The sequence below is a fragment of the Coloeus monedula genome, assembly GCF_965178545.1.
Source record: "Coloeus monedula genome assembly, chromosome: 14".
NCBI lineage: Eukaryota > Metazoa > Chordata > Aves > Passeriformes > Corvidae > Coloeus > Coloeus monedula.
This window is the reverse complement of record NC_138794.1, coordinates 3,116,030-3,133,110: the sequence shown is the minus strand read 5'-3', so window position 1 is coordinate 3,133,110 and position 17,081 is coordinate 3,116,030. Positions and strand designations below refer to the sequence as shown.

The 17,081-nt window shown below is 41.7% G+C and overlaps 2 protein-coding genes across 3 annotated transcripts; one reads left to right on the top strand and one right to left on the bottom strand.

Annotated features, from left to right (window-relative positions):
* Window positions 1-5,551: 5,551 nt before the first annotated feature.
* On the bottom strand, window positions 5,552-11,036 carry LOC309578183 (CDC42 small effector protein 2-B-like). Of its 2 annotated transcripts, none has more exons than XM_082290605.1 (4): window positions 10,790-11,036; window positions 9,172-9,379; window positions 8,641-8,742; window positions 5,552-8,103 (listed from the first exon to the last, which is right to left on the bottom strand). In XM_082290605.1, exons 2-4 carry the CDS (start codon window positions 9,223-9,225, stop codon window positions 8,029-8,031), a joined length of 231 nt encoding a protein of 76 aa, XP_082146731.1. In that variant the 5' UTR covers window positions 9,226-9,379; window positions 10,790-11,036; the 3' UTR covers window positions 5,552-8,028. The 2 variants fall into 2 exon arrangements, with proteins under 2 accessions (XP_082146731.1, XP_082146732.1); XM_082290606.1 differs by having other exon boundaries at window positions 10,846-11,036.
* A 2,781-nt stretch (window positions 11,037-13,817) lies between these two features.
* Window positions 13,818-16,855, top strand: LOC309578362 (nicotinamide riboside kinase 2-like). Its single transcript, XM_082290948.1, has 8 exons — window positions 13,818-14,097; window positions 14,248-14,338; window positions 14,820-14,865; window positions 15,007-15,193; window positions 15,431-15,502; window positions 16,153-16,259; window positions 16,464-16,555; window positions 16,666-16,855. Exons 1-8 carry the CDS (start codon window positions 14,072-14,074, stop codon window positions 16,669-16,671), a joined length of 627 nt encoding a protein of 208 aa, XP_082147074.1. The 5' UTR covers window positions 13,818-14,071; the 3' UTR covers window positions 16,672-16,855.
* The last annotated feature ends 226 nt before the right edge of the window (window positions 16,856-17,081 follow it).

Genomic DNA, 17,081 nt, shown 5'->3' with positions numbered 1-17,081 from the left:
AGGGGGTAACTCAGTCTGAGTTGCTCACAAACTAAGTATTTATTAGTTATTACTGCTGAGGAAGGAGATTCCTGCACGCATGGTTTTTCTCTCTTTGTGCATTTAAGGACAAAGGCATACAGAACATCTACAGGGAACATTCCCCACTGCACTATGTCAAATTGTCAGGAAGCTGTTCTGTTGCTGTAAAAATCTGAGTAACGTTTACATACCTGTACATAAGTAGTGTTTTGATCAATACCGATATTTTGATGGTAACAGACAGGCTTTTTATTTGGCGCAGTGATGATCTGCAATTCATCATTATATCAGCAACAGAACAGGCTTATGCATCTTGTAGAATTGCTGAGCTGCAAAAGTGTGTCTAACAATTTCATGTGCTTAAACAGTTAACCAGATAATGGCACACTCTTACACAACTAATAATTCAGATTCTATGCAGAACTGGTATTTAAAAAAAACAACAGGCTAGTACGTTGTCCATCTGTGTGTTTCTATTTTGGTGCTGTTGTCAGAGTAACCATGACACTTTACGCCAACTACTATCTCTTCTTCTAAGTCTAACAAGATCTGGATGACAAACGAATACTGATTTACTTCAATAAATCTGCCAGTTTTGTGATCTCTAATGAGCTGTGGGTATGTACATTACACTGTATTTCGGGCATGGAAGAAGTGTTTCATTTGAATTGCAAGTGCGTAGCTGCTCCCAGGATCAGAATCCATGGCGGCCTGTCCTGTCCTGCCACATACAAATCCTTCTCCTTGTGTTCCCCAGGAAAACACAGCAATTTTTATTCTGTCGGCAGCTGGAAATAAAAAAAAAATCCAAAAAATCTTCTATTCCAGGGCTGTTCTCCTAATTCTAACATTGCATTAAGTGCTAATTTATGTTTTTTCATAATGATCAGCCTCTTGGCTTTTCAGTAAACTTATCCCAACCTATCTGCCTTTTTCTGTTCCTTTCCCTGTATCTCCTTATGCAATCAAATTTACTCTTAAGCTTGAGTTATTGTTTAATTCTGTTAATTTTGCATAAAATGCCATAAACAGAAGATAGTTCCTTCCTGGGTAGGCAGATGTGGAAGGGTGGCTACCAGTATTAGGTATTTTAGAGAAACATTGCTTAATTTTTAAAGGACTAAGATTAATAGCAACTGGACTCTGTTTATCAAAGAGTTGTGTCACACAAAAATCAGAACAGGGGGGATTTGGGGTTCATTGATCAATACACAAACTTCAACAGGATGAAGGAATTTTTAAAATATGTTAATTTCTAAGAACTAAGAAAGAACACTGACCCAAATACTGCACATATTTCTAAGAAATTTAGTAGGCAGTAGAGTAATAGGGCAGAATAAAGCAGGTGATGAGGAAAAGGAAATAGCTTAACCAAAAAATATTTTACTCTATCCTATAAATTCTTTCAGTGCTTCATATTTTCACAGCTTTTTGGCTGGAGTCTGGAACAAAAGAGCAAAATAACACTGTGAAACCTCTTGATTAAATGGGTACAGGAAATGTTGTTGCTGAAACCTGCTGTCTCTGTGAGACAGGCACACGTGGCAGCGACAGGGACATGTGCAACAGCCTGATGGACCTGTTTCTCCTGGCAAGAGAGCGATCCAAAACATAGAAAGGACAGCATTTAAGAATTATTTATTAATACAAGCACATGTTTAGCAACTTCTCCCCATGTACCAACAGCCTTATCTGAACACCAGTAAATAGTAATTTCTGCAAGGAAGAGATACCCTAGTTCACTGAATATTATAAAGCAGAGAGAATAACTAATTTAAATGCATTTTCAAGGTAATGTTTAAACTAGTTGAAAGAAACTGGTGAAAGCCTTACTCATACACCATTATGCAGCAAGGCCCCATTAGCATGCATTAATGAAGCACTGTAAACCTTACTTTTGAATTACATTGTTAAGATTGTATCACACCCTCAAAGGAATTGAGTCAGGTTTTAATATTCCCTGGTGGTAGAGACTGCAAGGGTAAATGTGGGTGACTGCATTTAAAAGGGTATTTCACCATTAATCTGCAGCTTCAGCTCATGTTGAGTCTAACTTGCATGTATTACATCCATTTTTTAGAAATAGATTTCCGACTAGAGTAAGTGCCATTGTAAGTAAGTGCCCTGTCTTGCCAGATCTATGAATCCTTAATTAGACACAGCTCACTAATTACTGGTTATTAGGACAGTCTTCATTCACCTTTAGACTCGGGTAAGTTATGTAAAATGTACACATATTTCTTAAGCACCAGCAAGATCAGATGCATATAAATACACTATTATATAAAAATAAAAATAATTCTGTAACCACTTTTTCTAGCTCTTTGATGAAGAAATATGAAATTAATTAGTCATCCACTTGTACAGGCCAATGTCAGCTTTAAAAGCACATCAAATTCTCTCCCAGTGATTTAAATGTAGATTTTAAGTCCATTTTTAAAATTTTCAGTAAGCCAGAGTAATCACACTAATTTCAGTCTAAAAGAACAGTTTATTTCCTTACACATTACTTAAGATGAAGGTCTAAATATATACATATATATTAAAGCAGTAAAAGACATAATTCAACTTCTTCTTTTGCCCCTGAATTAGGGTGGGCCCTTAATAATAATAGCCCTGGTTTTGTTCAGTTTGGATTCATATGCAAATATCAGAGAAAACTTAAAATTTGTTAGAATATTCTTCCCATTTACATTGTTTTAATAACAACAAAAAATTAAATAGGTTCACTGAATAAAGTAGTTTCAATACAGTTTTGTGGCCTTGATTTCATGAGTGATTTATTGTAGAGGCCTCAACAGACACCTCAAAGCTGTCGTTCTTGTCCAGCTGTTACTACTCTCTTAGATTAAAACTGGGTTAAGAGAACTTCCATTTGAATGAAGGTTTTGGGTATCATTTTAGGATATTGGTCATGTTAACAGGATGCACATAAACAGGATGTATGGAACAAGTGACAACCACAAGGTGTTCAGTAGCCATAATGCAAACCTTGATAAGCTGGGTTTAGGCAGTGCAGACCAGGCCATGTGTGCCCTGTACACCCCACTCTCCCTGAAAGGGCACAGGTTTTACTTAGGAGCTTGCTCATCTCTAAGTTCCCAAGTGACGACAGCAGTTGTAGTTCAGTGTCAAGCACCTCAAGTTGGGAGCTTTTTTGGCACAAGAACACATACTAGTAACATCCCTGTTTACTCAAAGTGCTTCCACTATTTTGTTTCGTCTTTCCATTCTCTACATAACAGCAGGAGAAAAAGTATTAATGGAATTTTGGTGTAGCCATGGTGAGCTTCTGGCATCTCAGCCTGCAGAGAGTCCAGCAAACTATCACCCAAACTTCCTCAGGCACAAGGAAGTCTCATGACCTTTCACTCCAACCTGTCCATATCCTCCCCAATACCTGGAATCTGAATATCAGATGGATCTAGTTAGTTTCCCTGAAGTTTTGCTGTGCAGTGGACCAAAGGCAGATACCCTTTTACTACTGCTATTTTGTATAAATGCTAGATTTTATTTGGTTTGTGTTCCTTTGGGTGCAGCCAGCCTTGGCATTTAGAACATCTGCAGCCTCATATATAGCAGAGGAAAAAAAGAGAAAAAGCCCTCTTGTCTTCCAAACATATATGTGACATCAGTCTGCAACTGCTGAAACCACAGCAACATTTTTGGGTGGCTCTGTACTTTCTGAAAACAGCTTTGTAAGCCACTGTAGGAAGAGGATGCTACCATTCATTAAAGTTATATTGGCAATCTATGTCTCAAAGTCCCAGCTTAGTCATGCATTAAAGTCCCTGATTTCCTCCATATACCAATTATGTACATATTATGGCTATTTTCCAACTGGTATCAAAGCTGCCTTGTGCACTGCAGATAAGAAACGTCAACATGAGCATGCTCTGCTCCCTGCTCCTTCCTCATAAATGTACACCACATTGTCTCTCCATGCCTAAATCTCCCTCACTTCCATACCTCATTTTTTCATCAGCCTGTTAGCCTCTTCAACACCTTCCCCGCAGTAGGAAGAGCTAAGCAATATCAAGGGGGCTTTATGCTTTCACACAGCAAAGTACAAAACTGGCTCAGAGCTGTGTGGGATCACAAGTAACTCCACAGCTTAAGGCTCAGCTGAGGAAACAACTGTCCAACAGGCCAGTTCTTAGAGAGGACCTCTTCTGTACAGGATGAGAAACCTTTTACACATACACTGTAACCACATGAATATTAGCAGGAAAACTACTGATACAAGTACCTTGGGCCTTCTGTGTCAGACAAATTACTGTGTGTGAAGGAAGGACAGTTTATCTGCAGAAGTCCAGGCACCAGCAGTTTACAGCATCTCTTTAGGCACTCAGGACTTCAACTTTATAGGTAAGCAGCTAAAATTTTGAATTTCAAGCATTAACCACAAAGTATCTGGAAGCCTTACAGGAACCCACTCCCCAGAGAATATCTTAACACCACTGTAAAACAGCACTGGTTTCTTCCTGTAGTTCCACAGAGATTATGAAAGGCAGACAAGATCATTCTTCTCTTCAGCTGTTTGGTTTTCAGAGCAGTGTCACAGTGCTGACAGTAAAGTAAATCCAGACATGGTCAGGAGCAGCCATTTAATCATCTTTCACTGACAGATTGGAGTTTCTTTTTTCAGTGTTACCATATATAGTAACATATAATGAATTTCATGAACATGGAATTTAACACTGTTGAATGGTGGTTATTCTTGCTGCCATAGTAACATTAAGGGCATTTATTAATCTCTTAACAGTTTTTGTCTATACAGAGTGGAAGCTACAAGAGCACCTGGTAGTCCAATATGGCAAGAGCATACAAAGGAATAGTACCACATGTGTGGGTTGCAAGTTATCATATTACAGGCTAAATTGGAGCATAGCATTGACACCCCATAACTGGTGTAAAGCTGCTCTGCAGGAGGTGAAAAGACATACTAGGTCATGAAAAAGACAAATACCTTTTCTATATACTGACTACAGTTTTATGCAGCATTATGGGACAGTCAGTAATGCCTAGCAGGAACATCAAGGGATAAGACAGCCAGAGTTGAAAATACCTCCCCATCCCGGATTTTTGTTTTTCAAGGAAGTAAACAGTGCTGACACTCTGCCAGACTATATAAAAAACAGTTGATCCTGCCCTGCTTGCAAGTTATTTTACTTCTGATTAAAAAAGAAACCATAAAATGGCATCAAGTTGGAGCAGTAATGTTTCTTGGTTGTTTTGATGTAAGGTCTTCACAGCCTACAATGTAGATTAAAAGTTTGATCAATTGGTATTGTTTCTGGTTTTATTTCAGTCAAGTTCAAAAAACCACCAAACCACCAAACCCCACAATGGAGTAAGAGCTTGCATAGAACAGAGAAAACTTGATGTAAAACTATGCTCTCTAGTGGAGAAATTTCATTCTGTGCAATAAAAGTTCAAGCCATGCTGATCCATCTACTTAACCAACAGGTTTTCAGTGCAGAGAAAATATCAAGATTTCCCACAATATGAAAAGAGTGCAAGTGCCCAGTTCAACATATTTATTATAACTAAAATAGGCTCATACTGAGTTACATGACAGATTACAGGTACATAAGGTTTCTAAATATAGAACAAAAACTACCTAAGCCCTAGGACATGTGTTTATGTTTGTTAGATTTTTAAAAGTAATGACACTTTCAATGTAATAGCAAAACATTTCCTTTTAATGATGTTGCACTCTATTGTGGTCCTATATAATACTACATAGTCTGATGAAAATAGGTTAGTTTTATACCAGATAGTGCTACTTGGTTTACATAATCAAAACTAGGATTTTTTCTCCAAATAAATGTTTAATAACAAATTCTCTGTTGATTTATTTTTAGAGAGACAAACTGAAATGATCACCAACCCCTTTATTTCTAGTTACACCACTAATTTAAAATCTACTGAGTGGTCCTTCAAGAAACTCTAACTTCTGTTCAATGTCTTTTCTTACAGTGTTAACAAAACAACCCATTTTCTTCATGACAACTGCCCTATCACAATTCTTCCTAGGCAGGTATAGATGACTGAATGAATTAACTCAGTATAATAGCAGATGAATTAGAATCTATTCTTTCAAACAACTTGGTCACTTTATGCTTCCTCTAAAGTATACAGGATTTAGTTTCTTTAAACTCTGTATCTTAACAAGGCTGTTAGAATATATCTGAAGTTAGAAGACAGAAATATAAAAGACTTGAAAAAGTGTACAGTTAACGATGCTAATTTTAAAATATATTAAAATTTGGCGTGCATTCTAATTCAAGAGTAAGGATCTAGCAAGACATGGGTATTAGATTTCTTTTATGTGGTTACAGAATGTTATGATCAGCTGTTGACTGTTACAGAAAGTAGTACTCCCTCTTCCTTTTTGGCCCTAAAAGATAAAACATGGGGGAGGGGAAAAGCTGTTTTTTCGAACATATGCAGAAACACAGAGCTACCTTTCAAGTTTTAGTTTCCTGGTATACTCAGAAAAAGCAGCCTAACAATTCAGCAAAGCCAGCAACCTAGATTTAAGAAATATCACAAGCTACCAACAGAATAATACAAATTAAAAGATTTGCAGCTATAAGTTTCTTTAAATGGAAATAAGTTCATAACTGATCTTCTGCCTAGAGCAAAGGAAGAGTTTGCTGACTTCCAGCATAACTTGTGCTGATATGGCAGCAATTTAAACATTTGTATTTAGTAAATCCCATGAGAGCAAGCAGATTTCCTAAGTTTCTACAGTGGTAGTCATACAGAATTTTGAGTTGGGGAACAATTGTCAGTGATTGGGTAAAAGAAAAACCTAGTTCTGCTTCAGCAGTTTTGTCATATCACTTAATAGAAAGATGAATAAGAACTAAGTAATAAACTGTAGTTTGAGTATGTCTAAATATTTATGGCTATTTATTTAAATATTTATGAAGTGCTGGAACTCTGCAAAATTCTGTTTCCATTTAATATTCTCCTGCAACTTTTCACAATATTCTTTAAATGTGTGTCCTTCACATGGCCGTATCACTTACACCACATGCAAGAAAAAATTTATTTCGTATAAAAACAGACAATCTTGAAATGAAGGAGCCAGAAAGACAAGCAAGATATCCCTTGAAGTTCTGTGTGGTTACTGTTACAGAGAGGTAACAAAGAGAGAGCTCTTAAGTATGTTTAGTTTAAAATTCAGTGGTAGGCATGCAAAACTAGCACACAGTTGTGAGCATCTTGTAGCACCGCTGGAAGTTAACTGGTAGGTGAAATTAGCTGTGTTGTAGTAATAGCTGCCAGTCACAGCAGTGTGTGTGCATGGATGGGAGGCAGCCCAGTCACTTAGGGATACATCTCTTATTCTAAGTCTCATTTGAGAGTCAGAATGTTTGCAAAAGCTCCATTTTTAGATACAAAAGTGTTATTTTGGCAAGGCAGAAGTTTCACTGTGTTTCGCAGACTCAGCTAGCTATCTTATATTAGAGTTCATTCACCATCAAAAGACATTAAAAAAATACCAAAGATTTATGCATTAGGTTGTAATGTATCTAAAAAACAGGTCCAAAGTTATCTGACAGCCACAAGATCGTACTTAGCAACTCAGTTTAGCCCATGTAAGAAGTGAAAACATGCGATACCTTCCAATTAAATCACCTCTGCATTTCCTGAGAGGAGAAAAAGACAGATGCCAAAATCCCAGACAATTCATACTGACTTCCAATCCCATCTTACATGGCAGATTTGAGAGGTTTTTGGGACAGAGCTAGGAAGTCATCCACAGTGACGAATTACAGTTGCTACTACAACACTACCATGACAGACCATTTTAAGGATAATTTAAAATAACTCCTTCAGAAGATATAGTGCAAAGAACATCAAAGCTTGTACTGACCTATTTCTAATTCAGGTACTCTCCCTACTCCATGATAACAAGGTTTTAGAGAATATGAAAGCACAGTCCAGGGGGTCCTCATAGGACAGAACAGATTTCAGCCTTCTCTCAGTTTCCTATATTTCAACAGTTGCAGAAGTGCCATTTGTGTAGCCACCTTTAGACTTCATGTGGTCCTGAATTGATACAGCCTAGGAAAAAAAGCTTATTAGGACATGCATCTTATAAATTCTGGTTGCCAGAGCAATTAGTAAAAGCTTCAATTTGAAAAGGCAGGCGGGTCATATGTTTACAGTGCTGAGTCCCAACTGTAGTAGGGAGAAATAACAACCAAATCCAGGACTGTTAAATACTATTTTAAGTCAGCATTTGAGATACATTTTGCTATACAAAATCCACTTATTCTTACATCACTCACCCTGGCACAGCTTTGACTTTAAGGTGATCAGGTTCTAGTATCAAGTGCATCCATAGAATCTCATCATGTGAAAGATAGGTTCTCATCATGTGTAAAGATACTGAGGAGATGAGCACTTCCTGCTCAGTGTATCTCCCACACTATCTCATGTTTACAAACCAAAAGTTCTGGTCTGATGCTATTCTACTGATTAAACAAAAAAAAAAAATCAGATTTTTCTCTCTCTTACAGTTAGCTAGTATTTCATTAGCTCCCTGCTCTACAGGTTACTGAGGGGAGATTTGTGCTTTTCCCAGAGGTGCACACTTACTGAGGAATAGTCACCACTCATCTCTCTGGCCCCGACGTGCGCCGTGTGTACGAAGTTCATTGGCTCTCCTATCATATTCCGGTCCAGTCTCCGACGCCTCTTCTATGAGACAAAAAGATATCTTAGGTCTCTATTCAGAAAACATCAGCAGCTTTCAGCCAGAAACAAGTAGCCAAGATAAAAATAGATAGCCAGTACTGACCCGTAATGACACCTCATGGCAACAGGGCTGAAGTTTCAGACTGTTTGCAGTAAGACATGATGAAAGTCACTTTTATTACTGCTAATTGAATTTTAGCAAAAGCTTTCTTTAATGTTGGAAAGTCAGGGCCTGAAAACTGCAAACAGTCATACAGTCTAAGTTTCTGGCAAAGCACACACAGTTCAAACATAGTTTAACAGGACTGGTTTTAGCTTTTGCATTACTTTGCCCAAACTAATCAAAACAACAGGAAAACGAAAGCATTTCCCATGTAATTGAAAGACAAAATTTCAAATCTGATAAAGGGTGGCAGTTGTGCATCCACCTACCGGCGGGGGCTGTTCACCATTGCACCAGTTAAAACAAACCAGGAACTCAGTCATTTTATTTCTCAGTAGGTAATAGGTCTTGTGTAATTATTTCTCTGGGAGTTCAAGCAGTACAAGGACCAAGATGCAGTTCCTAGAGTGAGCTTAGAAAGGAATTGCTTGTGCAGGTTCACTGGTAGAGATCACAGAATGCATCTTATAAGTATACCTGCAAAGAGATTATTATTTAAATTCATATTAAAATATATCAATGTTTTATAAGAGTTATTGAGCAATAGGCAGTTCATAAGACTAAACCAAGACCATTACATTTTTAAACATATCTGTAGAGTAGAGAAGCATCAATTTAAAATTAATTCATGTTCATGTCAGAAATCAGGGTTAAGAACTCTCCATATTTACTCACAGAGAGTAGTGTAAGTTCTTTATAGAAATGTAATAAAAACAATGCTAGAATTAAGTCAAGTCTTGTTGAACAGTCCATGATCTGGTTGCAAGCAGAGCTAACCAATACTTATGAATTATTTACCGTTTTGCAAGAAACCAGCTTTGAACAGATTGACCTTTTAAGATTTACAAACTGAGGCAAAAGAAAGTTTCGGCCTTACATATGATACAGTTACTCTTCTTAGATATGGAAAAGCTCAAAGCAAAGAGCCTTCTACAACTCCAAATAGCCCTTAAAAGAGAAGAGAAAAGCCGTGCATACCAGCAAGAGAAAGCATTCATCAGAGCTTAGAGCTTCCCAGAATGTATAAAAATATTAACATAGCAATCCTGAACTGGAGACACAACCAGGAAACTCACTAAGTGCCCTGAAGCCAGGACACAGCCCAGCTTTTAGTAGTTACTGACTTTTTTTTAGTAAACGTATCTTCCTTCAAATCAAATCATGGGTTATAGAGTAGACTTTAAAATCAACTTTTTCATACCCCAGATCATTAAAACAATATTACAACATGTTCATTTAAAGGAAGTTTTGTTACTTTAATAAAGCTTGCAGCTTAACAGAAGGTATAGTTTCATCAATTCAGTCTTCCTGAAACCCCACTAAACCTTTCACAACCAACCAGCAGAAGCTTCCTCCTTCATGGGCATTTCTTATGTAGTCCCACAATTATGTAATTAGCACATCTATTTCTTTCATCTTTGTGGTTTTCTAACATTTCATCACGTCTCACTTCAAGCAGATTTCTTAAAATTTCTGCCATTTATCTTTCAAAGCATTTGTTATGTCTGCCCCTTTGTTTTAGGTAGCCTATAGGATACATTTCTGCAGAATGTGTCTTACGCTACTCCAGTTTATCCTAAGTGGTTTTAACACAACTCGTTCTCTGCCTCAATTATCATTTTTCACCTCATGCTCTCACAATGGTCTTTATCACCACCAGAAGGGACAGTGGTCCACACAACCATAAAAACATGCAGAAGTCAAAGCTTTTGCCAGCACCTCACATTAGTTGCAGATTTTTTGGGTTTGTTGCATGTTAATGAGACCCCATCAAAGATAAGATTTTCTTTAAAATCATGAAGTGCGTCACCCCCCAGAGATCCCCTGTTTTGAAAGCAGACTGACTGAGACACCATGCCCATCCCAAAGCAACAGCTGAACGCCTACCGTCCTCCTGCCGCACCCCCATTTGTCCATCTCCCTCCGTGGGGCTCCGCGCGTACCTCGGTGCTGCTCCCGGAGAGTCCTGACGGGATGGTGTGTCCTCATTCAGGCGCTGGCACACACCCAGCTCCCGTCTTGGCAGCTTCAGCACATTTACGGTTCATATTCCTGGGTTATAATTAATCCTGTTGGCTAAGCAAGAACGCTCCGCTGCGCTCCCGTGCCCTGCGGCGGCTCCTCCGCTCCGGGAGGTGCTGCACAAGGCTCGTGTGCGCTTCACGCGTCCCTACAGGTGTCAGAAACGCAGAGCGGAGGCCAAAAATAGAGCCCTGCTTTGGCGTCAGATTTGTGCAGCCGTGCAGTTTTCTCAGCACTCTCCATGCAGCCTGTGGCTCACTTCCACCCCTGCGGCAGCTCTGCAGGTGTCCTGCTGGCACACAGCGTGCTGAACGCCTTCCTGTTGTCTTTCACATCAGAACGCTTCTTTTCCTCTGCATGACTCAGAGAATCATCCCCCAGGACAGGAATGTTTGTGCCAGGGCATGGGACACCACCTTGCTCCCAGACACTCAAGGTTTCCACACTAACTGGAAAAATTTTAAAAACATCTTAACGTTTTCAGGCTCACCCAGGACAAGTAAAAGCCAACAAGAATCCCCAAACCAAGGAGAAAACAACATTTTGTCACAGTTGGCACGCAGACCAGAACGGGACAATATCCTGTTGTTCTTTCTCTCTGTTTTTCACCATGGCAGCAGTATCATCGAGGCGAGGAGACAAAGGGCCTGGGAATGGCTAGCACTCGCAGACACGGATGCTGGATGCGCTGGCAGGATGCACAGCCCTGCTGGACCCCGGGGCCTTAAAGTGCCCCAGAGATTTGTGAATGTTGAGATAAACTTCCCTGAGTGTAGCAATCTACCACTGCTATGAATTAAAAGGTATTCAAAAATCTTCTTGTATTTTACTTACAAACTATCAAGGGAAAATATTTGCTTGAATCAAACCAAAAGAATTCTCTTTGCATAGATAAGAGACGGATGATAATAGTGATAAATAACATCACTAAACATATTTATTCTTCCCAGCTGGCCTTTAGACTCAAGGTCAGATCATGCAAAATCCTTGGCTCGAGCTGTTAGTGCAGACAACGAGGGTAGAGTTAGTGTGTATTGTCACACATTGGGCCCAGGCTGCCATCCCCCTGCCCCGAATCAGCGTTAAACCAGGATTACTGCCGGGCCCACTTGTTGTCATTTTTATTCCAGCTCTGTCAATACTGAGTTCATGCAAGAAGCAGTGTATTTCAGCCTAAATGCCTTGCTAAAAGCCACCGTACTTCTAATTTGTTCATTATCCCTCCTTTGCTCATTTGACATCAACATCACATTAAAATCCTCAAGCGCTTGTATGTTTATATATTTGAATGACAAGCTGTGGCAAAAGACAGCAAAACTTGTATTTCAAGTATTAGTTTTGAGCATGAAACTTGAAGAGTACATCTTGCTTGGTAAAAGGTGAAGAGTACAAAACAATTACCAAGAATTTGGAAGAACCTTGGAGCCAAGCAGCTAAAATCCTGCTGTGGAGTGAGCTTAGCTGTTTGCAAGTAGCATCCTGATTTTACCAGTGTATGTACAGATTACAGTCTGAGTTTGGGATGCATTCCTCAAACTACATAATGATGCTGTTATGTAGCATAAATGTATATATTGGTCTGCCATCCTGGAGCTTCACAGAAAGCTGAGAATAGGGTTTTACTTGAGCTCTTCAATAATCTAGGTGTGTAGGATTTTTAACCTAAGAAATTGGGGTGTGGGTGTGACTATGAGGACATCCTTCTTTCCAAAGCTAAGTAGAGAGACATATTTAAAAAATGACTCTTCAAAACCAAACCAACCAAACAATACCCCCCCCACACACACACACATAAAAACCCCCCAAACCACAAAGGCAGCTCTTCTATTTCAAAGTAAAAATGAGCTAAATTACCTTAATCTCAAAAGGAAAATAAAAATGTATTTCCAAATAAGCGTCCATTCCCCCTCAAAAACGAAAAAAAGTCAAGAGACTAAATTATGTGTTCTGTTTGGAAGTTAAAAACAACTGCAAAAGGAATCAACTGAGGTTTGCTTGCAGTCTTACCAGAAAAGAAAAATAGTAAGAATAATGAAAAGCAAGCGAATGGTTGGCAACACACCCACCACTGATAATGTAAGCACATTGAATGGATTAACTGGCTTGTAAATTACAAAACTAAGTGTTACTAAAAAAAAGCTATGATCATAAATTTGATCATAGCTATGATCAAAGCTATGTTCATCATAAAATCATCATTTTACTATCATAAAATGATAATAAAAGCCTTAACAAGAAAAGACAGAATTCCTCAGGCATGGTTGATGAGCAAACACGACTGCCAAGGAAAAGCATATGATGGAAGCAGGAAAAGCAGGGAAGTGCCCTCATTTAGAGAGGGCTCCAGAAGAGAATCGCTCCGTGCCGAGCCGCCCCGGGGCCGCGCCGTGACCTTGCCCACAGCGCTGCTCGCGGGGCCGGGGACAGCGGCAGGGGGCGCACTGCGCACCGCGCGCGCGCGCGGCCTTCCCTCAGGAGCCTCGCGCGCCTTCGCGGGGAGCCATGGCCGGTCGCGGCCCCAGCGCAGCTCCTCACTCCAGAACCGGGCCGGTGTCCGGAGCGGGACCCAGCCGAGCCGCCGGTAGGCCCGAGCGCCCGACACTGCCGCAGCTCCGCCCTCGCGGGGCCGGAGGGAAGCGCGAGGCCCCGCGCTGCGCCGCCAGAGCCGCCAGGGGGCGCCAAACTCCCACATTTGCTCCCCCGCCCCCCCCGGCGCGGAGGCCCTCGGGCGCCCCCCAGCGGCCACGCTGTAACACGGCCGGGCGTGAGTGAGCGCGCGCCGGCCAATCATCGCGAGCCGCTTGCGTCACGCCGCTTCCTATTGGCTGCGTGTCGGAGGCGGCCGCCCAATGGGCGCGGCGGCGCGCGAGGGGAAGGCGCGCGCGCGCAAGCACCGCCCCTCTCTGCGGAGCGCGCGGCGCGGCGCGGACCGGCCCTGCTGCTGCTCTGAGCGACCATGGCGCTGCCCAGCAGTTGACGTTTGGCTTCTCCCCTCTCCACCTTCTCCTCTTTCTCCGGCCCCTTCCTTCCCCCTGCCCGGGTCCCGGCTCAGGCACATAGACGGCCGGTACCGGAGACACCGGGTCCCCCCCCCCGCCCCTCAGAAACAGGCAGTAGGAGTCGGGCCGGGCGGCCGCCGGACACACCATGAACATCATCATCGGCATCGGCGGGTGAGAGCCGGGACCGGGCGGGGGAAGCGGCTCGGGGTGCGGGACGGGCTCGGGTCTCTCATCCCGGCCCCTCCCGGTGCCGCAGTGGGGGTGGGGGGGGTGGACACGGCCCCCACGTGGCGCTTCCCGACGGCCGCGCTCTCGCCGCAGGGTCACCAACGGCGGCAAGACCACGCTGACCCGCCGGCTGATGCGGGCCCTGCCCAACTGCAGCGTGGTGCACCAGGATGACTTCTTCAAGGTGAGCGGGCCCGCCGGCCCCTGCCGGCCGCGGGAGGGCGCGGGGTGACCCCCGCGGGCGTCCGCCCGCGCTGCTGGCGCGCTGCCCGCGGCTCCTGCGCCGCCCTGCCCGCGGCTCCTGCGCCGCCCTGCCCGCGGCTCCTGCGCTGCCCTGCCCGCGGCTCCTGCGCTGCCCTGCCCGCGGCTCCTGCGCTGCCTGGCGGGGCCGTGCGCCTGCCGGATAAGTCTGCGCTGCAGAGGGTCCCCATGGCTTTCCGTGGAGCGCTGTGCTCGTGTCCGTGGGAAGATAGAGGAGCAGGCGGCTTTATCTGAGCCTCGTACTGCTGGTTTATCTGCATGCAAAGGAACCTGGTGGAGGGTTAAGATTCCCCTTCGTAGCTTCAGGGTTTGCATCTTGAATCTTGCTTTGAAAGGGGTATTAAGCTTCTCTGTAGCTGTTCTGACCACGCAGGTGTTTTTTTTTTTTCTTGTTACTGTTTCAGCCCCAAGATGAAATAGAAGTTGAAGATGGGTTTAAACAGTATGATGGTAAGCCTCTGTTAGTGTTATCAAAGCATAACTCAAAAACTTAAAGAGTATTTTGATTCTTTAAGTGACCTGTTTTGTACTGACTGTATTATTAGATTATATTCAATTACTTCTTAATAATTGTTGTCTGTTTTGTCTTAGTGATTAGTGCATTAGACATGGAAGCTATGATGAGTACCATAAATGCTTGGATAAAAAACCCAGTCAAGTTTGAACGTTCTCATGGGATCAACAACACACTGGATACCCAGATCTTGGAAGATAAGGAGGGAGGAGATGAAACAGTCCACATTCTTATTGTTGAAGGCTTCCTGCTTTACACTTACAGGTAATCAATTATGCCTTCATACATTTTGATTTTTACATTATTTTATGTGATGGGCAAGCCTCCAGGGGAATAAAACTACCTGTTCTAAACCAGGAATTAGCAGCTGGCATTAACTACAGCCAAGTTTAGGTGTCACAAGTCTAAAGGTTACCCTAAGTACAGGAAATGGGTATAGTTGTACTTTTCTGGGTTTTGCTACTAATTAGTTGAGGTGTAACCAACACGTGTCTCTTTCAGGCCACTGATAGATGTGTTCCACCATCGGTACTTCCTTTCCATTCCATATGAAGAGTGTAAAAGGAGAAGAAGGTAAGTCTGAGTTCCCTTGCTAGCCAAATAACATCTTACTCCATTCAAGACTTGGTTTCTCTGAAGATTTTAGATGAGAAGGAATAAAGGGAAATGTAGCTGCTGTGTTAGGAGACTGTAGCTTCCTTCTGACCTAAAATTTCCTACCAAACTATTGTGTTGTGTATGTAATGCTCAGTTTCTGCACAGACCTTTTACTAGGCTTTCTCCCCTGCTGGTTTTCCAATTACAGACTTCCCAGATCTCACACTACTTGAGGTTTTACATTTGGCTGTATGTTTGCACACATACAGTGTTCTTACTGCAAATGAAAAGTATTAATGTTACATTTCAAGAGGAATAAGCAGACAGCTATTTTACCCAGAGTTCTGCTAAAGCTTTTAAGAGCTTATTCATCACTATTTAGATCAGTCGGTCTTAGGAACTCTCTTTGCATTTTGAACACTTTGGGCCTGCACATCAAATTTCAACTTATTTGCATAACTTGATGCTTGCAGCTCTTGCTAACTACTAACTTTTGATAAGCTCAGAAACCAAACTGGAATCAATGGGCTCAGGCTAATGTGTAGAGAAACCCAGTGAAGGAGCTGTTATTTCCCTGAACTGTTACTTGACTACTTGTGAGTAACAATACCTTCCCTAATTTACAGTTCAAGGAGTTACACTGTACCAGATCCACCTGGATTGTTTGACGGCCACGTTTGGCCTATGTATGTAAAGCACAGGAAGATAATGGAAGAACTTGGAGTTGATGTGGGTAAGTCTTTAATGACAAAAGCACTTTGAGATTGCATTTCAAACCTGTGCAATACATACTGGTTAGATGCATGAGAGGAGTGAATGAAGCAGGTGGAGGGACTACATTTCTCTGATACCAGTTGGGTGCATGCTTTTTAAATTAGGATCTGACTACCTTAGAGAGACATTCTATTATTGCTCTCTTATTTTGCTTTCTTTTAAGTGCATTTGAATGGGACAAAATCAAAGGAGGAGCTGTTTAATGATGTGTATGGGCAGATCCAGAATAAGATTGAAGAACTACTTAACACCCAGGTATATGTTCATGTTTGTACTTAAAATTCAAAGGCAACCCTTTTAAAGCCTGTGTTGAAAAAGCATGAAGCTGTAACTTGAAATATGTTCACATTTATCTTTCTATTTAGAAATAAGCTGCTGCTGCTGATTCTTTCAAGTGAAGATGATTCCCGTTTGCTCCACGCTGTCTACCTGACTGCCTCTAAAGTTCCAGCTTCTGTGAAGACTCAACTCTTAAATTCAACTTTGTTCAACCTTTCCCTTGAAAACTGAGTTCTATATGGTCATAATTAAAAAGCACTTCCCCCTTGTCTGTGATTTCAGTCTAGTATGTGTTCTCAGGTGATTCTTTTTGTGATGTTCTTAGTGTCACAGGTTAAAAGATTATAGTGGAACTGATGTGCAGTGGCACAACTATCCTAGGAGAGAGTGTGTATCCATATACACAGACATTGCTTTGACTTCTTTCCTTTCACAACTCTGCTTGCATTCCTGTAATAATTAGGCAGCAGGTATGCTCAGAAACTAGGATTAATGCTCTTCA

What these genes read in the sequence shown, in the direction of transcription:
- LOC309578362 (XM_082290948.1), top strand. Translation starts at nt 14,072, where the DNA reads ATGAACATCATCATCGGCATCGGCGG. An exon ending in ACCAGGATGACTTCTTCAAG is followed by an intron (nt 14,339 to 14,819) that starts GTGAGCGGGCCC and finishes TTACTGTTTCAG; the next exon opens with CCCCAAGATGAAATAGAAGT. An exon ending in TTCCTGCTTTACACTTACAG is followed by an intron (nt 15,194 to 15,430) that starts GTAATCAATTAT and finishes TGTCTCTTTCAG; the next exon opens with GCCACTGATAGATGTGTTCC.
- LOC309578183 (XM_082290605.1), bottom strand. Translation starts at nt 9,225, where the DNA reads ATGACTGAGTTCCTGGTTTGTTTTAACTGGTGCAATGGTGAACAGCCC. An exon ending in ATGGTGAACAGCCCCCGCCG is followed by an intron (nt 8,743 to 9,171) that starts GTAGGTGGATGC and finishes TTTGTCTCATAG; the next exon opens with AAGAGGCGTCGGAGACTGGA. An exon ending in TGAGTGGTGACTATTCCTCA is followed by an intron (nt 8,104 to 8,640) that starts GTAAGTGTGCAC and finishes TTTTTTTCCTAG; the next exon opens with GCTGTATCAATTCAGGACCA.